General features: G+C 42.6%; 1 protein-coding gene across 1 annotated transcript; it reads right to left on the reverse strand.

Moving 5' to 3' along the window:
* Positions 1-1,060: 1,060 nt before the first annotated feature.
* tsfm (Ts translation elongation factor, mitochondrial) lies at positions 1,061-5,839 on the reverse strand. The gene is made up of 6 exons (XM_080890993.1): positions 5,709-5,839; positions 5,291-5,443; positions 5,066-5,194; positions 4,827-4,949; positions 3,434-3,515; positions 1,061-1,616 (listed from the first exon to the last, which is right to left on the reverse strand). The coding sequence occupies exons 1-6, from the start codon at positions 5,754-5,756 to the stop codon at positions 1,225-1,227; spliced, it is 927 nt and encodes a 308-aa protein (XP_080747119.1). The 5' UTR covers positions 5,757-5,839; the 3' UTR covers positions 1,061-1,224.
* Positions 5,840-7,903: the final 2,064 nt, after the last annotated feature.

Raw genomic sequence — 7,903 nt, forward strand, 5'->3', positions numbered from 1 at the left:
GTGGGATGCATGTGGACCACAATAAAATGACTTTGACATGATTTATAGGGTGATCTAGGCTTGTTTTTGATGAGGCATTTGATATACTGTGTGCACAGAGCACTTCTTCACTGAAGCATATCATAAATTTTTTTATTTTATTTTCTTCAGTCTGTTTGGCCCCATCATCTGATACTCTCTCTTCTCTCAATCCCCAACCAGTCGCAGTTGGCTGCCCTCCCTCAGCCTGGTTCTGCTTGAGGTGTTTATTCCTGTCAAAAGTGAGTTCTTCCTTCCCACCGTCTTCACGTGCTTGCTCGTAAGGGGGTTGTTTGTTAGGGTTTTCTCCACAATACTGTACTGGCTTTAACTTGCAGTATAAAGCACCTTGAGATGAATGTTGTTTTGATTTGGTACTATATAAATTAACCTAATTTAGTGATAAGGTTTAAAGTGGTTTTGCTAAAAATGTTGTTCTTTGCAATGAGGATGCATAACAGGTTGGGCAATTTGTCAGGAACGGGATCACAGATACAAGCGGTGAAAATGAGCTTTCTCTGAAGGGTGGCTGGCCTCTCCCTTAGAGCAAGTTCAGCCATCCGGGAGGGGCTCAGAGTAGAGCTACTGCTCCTGCACATTGAAAGGAGCCATTTGAGGTGGTTCGAGCATCTCACAAGGATGGCTGCTGGGTAAGGTGTTCCAGGCATGTCCCATCAGGAGGAGGCCCTGGGGCAGACCCAGGACATGCTGGAGATAATCTCTCTTGGCTGGTCTAGGAATGCCATGGTGTTCCCCAGGACAAGCTGGAGGAGGTGGCTGGGGAGAGAGAGAGGTCTGGGCTTCTCTGCTTAGGCTGCTGCCCCCGCGACCTGGCCCCAGATAAGCGGAAGATGGATGGATGGTAAGTTCAGTTAGGTTACAAAGCAAGAGGTTCGTCATATATAAAGAAAGAAAATAATTACCACTAAACCTTTTCATTTAAAAAAAAAAAAAAAGTATATTTATGTGTTAAAATGCAAATAGTGTATAAAATGAAATACTAAGACAGGTTTTTCAGGAAAAAGATTTTAATGTTGGATTGGTCATTTCATCAGGTACCAGTGTTTGCGGGCGCACACTCTTTCAAATTCATGATGCTGTGTGACTGTGATGCCTCAGTCTTACAGAGTACACAAAAACCTGAATTATATTCACACATGAAATGAAGACATGTCAAATTCAGCTGGATGTACAATTTCCCTCTCTTCATTCTGCGTCTTCAGTCGTCTCGCCGCATTGAAATCGGACAAAGTCTAGCACTCGAGCCTGCTGACCTCTGAGGAACTGTGCCACAGTCCTGCTGGGGTCTGCCAGGAAGGTCTGAGGCAGCAGGCGTGTCTCACTTTCGCCACAGGGCAGGTCATCCATGTTACCCAGAGACAAAGGCGACTCTCCCACTATATGCTGTCCCAGTTTACGACCTAGCATTTCCTGCTCTCCTTCCTTTCCACCCTGAAATACGACCAGGGCTCCATAACGGCCCATGGCTACCTCTGTCTGGGTGCTGATGCCGCCGTGTACATATGAACCAATTTTCCACTCAGCAGGGATGCCCACCGTCACTGCCCGCTTCAAAGACATGTTCTCACCAAGGCGACCTGAGGAGCAAGAGGCACCGATATAAAACCAAAGCCTGCTGCAACAGACTGTTCATTTTCATGCTATTAAGCAACAATTCAAAAACTTGACAATTTCAAATTTTGTTCCGATTATATTTCTATTTATTTACATTTTGTTTCAAACCAAACAGCATGCACTCCTTCCTGACAATCTGACAGCATCTAAACATGTCAGCTTTACACTTGAATGAACAACCTAGCCTAGCAACTTTTCTGTAAAACTTTAACTGCCTAATAACCTCCAGCCTACTGCATCAGTTTAACAGCCAAAGTCTGAATGTATTGTTACAATATTTCATACACTGCTCAAAAAAAGTTACACTTTTTAATCAGAGTATATTATTGATCTGGTCAGTCAAGTAGCAGAGGGGGTTGTTAATCGGTTTCAGCTGATTGGTGTTCATTAAATTAACATGGTCATATGAGGCAATATCTGGACCCTAAGAGGTTACACAGGTAGTTTAGCTCCTCTATGATGGTACACTCGTATGTGTCATTTCCAGAAGGACCGCCGCGTGGCAGCACAGCCTCAAGAGCATGGAGGAGATTCCAGGAGACAAGCAGTTACTCTAGGAGAGTTGGCTAGGGCCGCAGAAGGTTCTTTAACCCATCAGCAGGACCGGTCTCCACTCCTTTGTGCAAGAAGGAACTTGAGCACTGCCAGAGCTACAAAACGACCTCCAGCGGGCCACTGGTGTAAATGTTAATGTGTCTGAGCAATCAGAGACAGACTTCATGAGGGTGGCCTGAGAACCCAACGTTCCCTAGCTGGCTCTATGCTCACTGCCCAGTACTGTGGAGCTCAACTGTCATTAGCCAAACAATACCAGAATTGGCAGGTCCACCACTGGCACCTTGTACTTTTCAAAGATTAGAAACGGTTCCCCCTGAGCACAGACTTGTGTGATGGATGCAAAAGGGTCTGTTGAAGCCATGGAGAACGTTATGCTGGCTGCAACATTGTTCAGCATGATTGGTTTGGTGGTGGGTCAGTGATGGCTAAGGAATGCCACCCTGACTCCCATTAGCTATCCTTGAAATCCTTGGACCCATTGTCAGACCCCACACTGGAGCAGTGGATCCTGGGTTCATCCTAGCGCATGTAAATGGCCGGTGCCATGTTGCGAGAGTTAGCAGACAGTTCCTGAAGGATGAAAGATTTGATACAGTTGACCGTCCCCCACACTCGCCTGATCTAAATTCGATAGAACACATCTGGGACATTATGTTTCGGTCCATCCAACCTCACCAGTCTGCACCTCAGACTGTCCAGGTGCTCAGTGATGCTGTGGTCCAGATCTGGGAGGAGATCCCCCAGGACTCCTAATTAGGAGCATGTCCCCACGTTATCAGGCATGCAATACAAGCACATGGGAGCCATTCAAACTAGTGAGTACCATTTTGAGTTGCTGCAATAAAATCTTTGTAAGACAGACTAGCCTGCCACATAATGTTTTCACTTTGATTTCAAGGGCATCTTTAAATTCAGCCCTCTGCAGGCTGCTAATTTTCCTTTCCATCAAAGAATTTGGCATCCTTATAGATACATAGATATCCAACATGATCTCTCTCCCCCCCCCCCCATTGAGATCTGATGTGTTTAACATATTTTTCTGAGCAGTTTACTTTAAGTGTGCACCACATTTCTCTCCATCTTATATTTCTATTAAGCTGTGAGCATAAAAGTGAAATGCCTGAATAACAGAAAACCATAATTTTAACAGACTGCAGTGTTATATGTCCCATGTGTGAAAAGTGCTTTACAATGAGCAGTGTCCCTTAGGCAAAGTACTGACCTATAGTGAGAGCCACCTGATCAGCTAGTGAAGTTCCTTCACCCACGCTGAGTTTGCTTAAGTCATCGCTTGACAGGACACTCTGGAAAGAAAAGCCAGTTTGTTAGTGTAAGGACTGCTACACAAGGCTAATGTGTAGTTTTGCGTTTCTTCAGGAGTGTCTAAGTGACTAGAGCAGTGATTCCCAAAGTGTTGGCGGGAGCCCCCTGGTGGGCTATGAAGGTTCTGCAGGTGGGCCACACAAATTCAGACACAAATTCAGTTTGAAATTACTCACAAGTATGTACAGTTACCTATTTATATAAAATGTATTTATACAAAAAGGGAATTTAAACTGGTAATGGGATGTGGTTACTTTACAATACTACTCATTACTCTGACTTAAATTTACTGCTCTTGTATTGAAGTTGGTGTCCCAGTGGCAGGTGGGTCATCCATTAGCCTAATACTTTGCATATAACTGGGTAGCATAAAAAATGTATAGCCAAAGGCCTGTGAGGTTGATTTTCTTTTTTTTTTTTTTGTTAAATACAATTGTTCTTAAAGAAAATACAACATTTTAGCTCATATTTTGATTAGATTGAAGATTTAAGGTTGGACCACAGAAAAAGTATGCAACACTGAAGTAGTAAAAAACAAAAAGAACAACAAAAAACCAAAACACTGAAGTAGTAATGCACTTTTAACCTACCAAACCCAATGAACGACTGATAACACTGTTAAAGCATGCACTGCCATAATTTCTGTAATCTGTGCGTTTCATTTCACCTTTGGTGGGACATATGGTTATGCAGCTTCAGGTTGACCTGGTCAAGAGGAAACAGAACTATCTAATAAAGGAGATGGGTAACATCATCATCGTTTCCCAGGTTCCCAGAAGCATTCTTGAAGGAAGCTGCAATATATTCTCATCTGGCACGCGTCATAAGTGTTACTCTGTCAGCACTGACACATTAAAAACTCTGGTGTATCAAAAAGTTGCTGCACAAATCAGTTTTAAGAGTTCAAGTACTGGTGTGGCATAACAGGATGTTCAAAACACCAGATTCAATTTAAATGAACAACTAGCAGTGTTTGGTCATGGCTGTACACAGCTCATGTTTGCCTGAAGCTGCAGGACCAATTGCGATGCTCGTCCCTGTAGGTGCCCCATTGGTTGGTGTGCATGTTGATGTACCTTGTTGCTGATGTACTGCTGTGCATTCTTTCTGGTTCATACCTACTCTATTATGTTTTGTCTGAAGGCCACATGCTAAATCATGTTTTAGTTTAGACTTCCATGCACCTTAGAGGTAGGTGAAGTTGTGACACAATAATGATCTGTTTCCATTAACATTTATGAAATTAAAATAAACATTTATTTCTACTCCCAGGCCTCAGCATGCATCCTTACCTTTACATATCCCGACTGACTTTGAGTTTTATTTCTGAAGTGGGCCAAGGTGGCAAATGTCACATCCTTAACCAGCTGCTGGAACTTCTCATTGCGTGCCACAAAGTCTGTCTCACAGTTCACCTGCATCAAAAACAAACAAACAAACAGAGAGACAAAAGACCAAGTTGTTGAGAAAAAGAAAAAAGGAGAAGAACTAGGAGGAGATGGCTAATGAATCCCCGCACCAGTGGGCTTACCTCAACCATTACCGCAGCTTTGTCCCCCACAAACACGCCGATCAGGCCCTCTTTGGCTTTGCGACCTTCGAGCTTGTTTGCTTTGCTCCAGCCCTCCTTCTGGGCCTGCTCATGCAGCCATGTCTCTGCCTGAACATTTGCCAAATTACATTGAAAACAGTCCCACAGCTCAGTGTCAAAGACATAACGCCGAACAGCACCTGACAGATTACGAGAGGCCCTCACCTGTGCTACGTCATTATCAAACTTCTCCAGGGCTTTCTTACAGTTAATAAAAGTGTAGCCGGTGCTTTTCCGCAGTTTCATGAGGAGGGCTTTCTCTGCTGCCAGCAGCTGACATCCCGTGTGTAAAGACTGCACATGCTGGCCAACACTGACCTTAGAGACACAGAGGAGCACACACCACAACTTCAACAAAGCAGCCACATTTATGTATTTGAGGACCCATTCTATGCCATTGGTCACAGTAAATACAAATTTATAGTAAATTTTGCTTCTGCTGTGATATCAAGTGGCTATGAAATGCACGAAATGCGAATGAATTAGCAAAGTTAAGTCACTGAAGATGTCCCACAAACGCAGGAGGCTAACTCAGCGAGACAAACAACACGAGTTTAAAGTTAAACGTCAATCATGCCCTTACCTTTGCGACATCTCTTGTTAATGTTCTGAACAAAAAGGTTAAGGACATCTTCGCATCCAGCAGAAGTGAGCAATCTTATGAAAGCTCAGAATGTCATTGACGTCCACGCTGTGGAAGGAAGCCGTCCAGGGACAAAAGTGTTTAAGTGATTTGCTTGCACTTCTGCGCCACCTAGAGTACTGGAGGGCAGCCAGCCCAAGGTTTTGCGGAGCCTTGGGCAGATTTTGGGGCCACCGTCCCCAGCTAGTCCTACTATTAACTACATATTGTCCATGCTTAATTGTTTATGCATTATACATATTAGCATGTATATGTATTATATATTAGTATGGTGAAAAGAGTTAAAATAAACCAGCGGGTTCAATATTTTTATTGTTTCTGAAATGTGCAAACAGAGCAAAAGAGTCCCATAGAATGTAACACAGGCCTAAATGTTCTTTTTCACATAGTAATGTAAATGTAAAGACAGACAACTTTTACTAAATGAATTAGAAACTAACTGATTAGAGAGCTAATAGTCGGTTATCAACCATGATATCTGTGGTTTCCAGTCAGCATCACCTAAACTTTCCACACCTATACTGAAATCAAGACTCAGTTGATGCTTCTGTTTAACCAACAACATTATTAGTTAATGTTAAAGATTAATAACTCATATATTGCTTTGTTGTATGTTGCATGTATGCTGCTGTGACACCTCAGTTTGTTTTATTTTGAGAGGGATGAATTCTTTTTTGAGCTTGATGTGATCTAACACTTACAGTTTGCATGAACGTGACCCCCCAGCTCTGACTGTGAAAATGATAAAACTTTAAAGATTAAGGTTTAAGTCTGTTAACATCTTTATCAAACTATTTCACTTCATTTTGTATACACACAATAAGAGAGCTAGTTCTCTTAATAGTTTTCAGTCATGTGACTGACTCGCTACACTGGCAGGTACAACATCATAGGAAAAACAAAGATATGAAGAGAAATTATAAATTTTGGGGACTTGTGATCTCTTTTCTGACCTGGCAGCTTTATTTAAAACTCCTGAAAGCGGCGATGTGTCTCCCAGAGTTTCAATTTGGTGACATCTAGTGGTATTTTGTAGAGAATCGCTCACCTTACACTGCTGCCAGGATAAAAGTTTTCAAAGTGCGAACAGCTACGTATGTTTTTGATCCTGATGGGTAAATAATGGGTAAATAATGCTGCCCTGTGGGATGTAAGAAACAAGAAATTTTTCATGGTTAAAACAAAATTAAGTGCTACAGGTTACGTTTTGTTGACTGAGACATTTAAAGTGTAGGACCAGAAACGTTCTGGTATTTTAGTTTGTCACATTAATGCCGTGTGTAGGAATGTTTAGCTTATTTTAGAGTTTAGAAATGTGTTAACATAGAATGTAGAATTATTTTAGAGACACTGACACTGCCCTCAATGTAATAAAGGCCTGACTGAATTTAGGAGTAAATTGTAGGAGACCCCTCCCCCAGTTGAACTGTGAAAGGTTTCAACATTTGTAACTGGATAACTGTGGTCTGGAAGGGAGATGGGTTTTATGACCTCTAGGGAGTCACCTACACCCACAGTGTTTTAACTGTCACGTACACACATCCACACGCACACTCACTCATGTGCACTCACACATGCGTACACAGTCACACACGAGCACTCACATAGACACAGACACAGAGTTTGCAGCACACTGTGGGGGGGTTTTATGATGGGGACGCCTCTATAAAGTTGGCTGTAACTAACAAAGGGGTGAAGATTTTGCAGAGGGACACACCGGCCTCGTCTTCCCTTCTAGAAGTGCATGCTTAAATGAAGATGAATAAAGATGAACAAAGGTTTTGTGAAATAACTACTGAGTTCCGGTGCCGTCTCTGGATGCCTCGACGAATAAAAGAACCGGGGTGAAACTGATTTCGCAACACGTGCCATATCAATTAAGTTAACCGAGTATTTTTCCAATGTCAGCTAAATCATTCCTACAGTTTAAATGAGCCGCCACTGACAGGCGTGGTTGCTGTTGAGAAGCAGGGATTGGTGGGATTTGAACCTGTAAGGTGGGGTTAGGAGAGATGTGCTTACGTGTTGGTGTCATAATCTACGCTGTTCTAGCAGCTCTAACATTGATTAATGCATTTGATAGCATTTAGGCCAAGTTAAACTGAAAGAGATTAAAAGAATGGCTGCACAGTGAA

This window comes from Rhamphochromis sp. 'chilingali' (assembly GCF_963969265.1).
Source record: "Rhamphochromis sp. 'chilingali' genome assembly, chromosome: 9".
NCBI classification, from domain to species: Eukaryota; Metazoa; Chordata; class Actinopteri; order Cichliformes; family Cichlidae; genus Rhamphochromis; species Rhamphochromis sp. 'chilingali'.

What these genes read in the sequence shown, in the direction of transcription:
- tsfm (XM_080890993.1), bottom strand. Translation starts at nt 5,756, where the DNA reads ATGTCCTTAACCTTTTTGTTCAGAACATTAACAAGAGATGTCGCAAAG. An exon ending in TTGATAATGACGTAGCACAG is followed by an intron (nt 5,195 to 5,290) that starts GTGAGGGCCTCT and finishes GCAAATGTTCAG; the next exon opens with GCAGAGACATGGCTGCATGA. An exon ending in AAGCTGCGGTAATGGTTGAG is followed by an intron (nt 4,950 to 5,065) that starts GTAAGCCCACTG and finishes TTTTTGATGCAG; the next exon opens with GTGAACTGTGAGACAGACTT.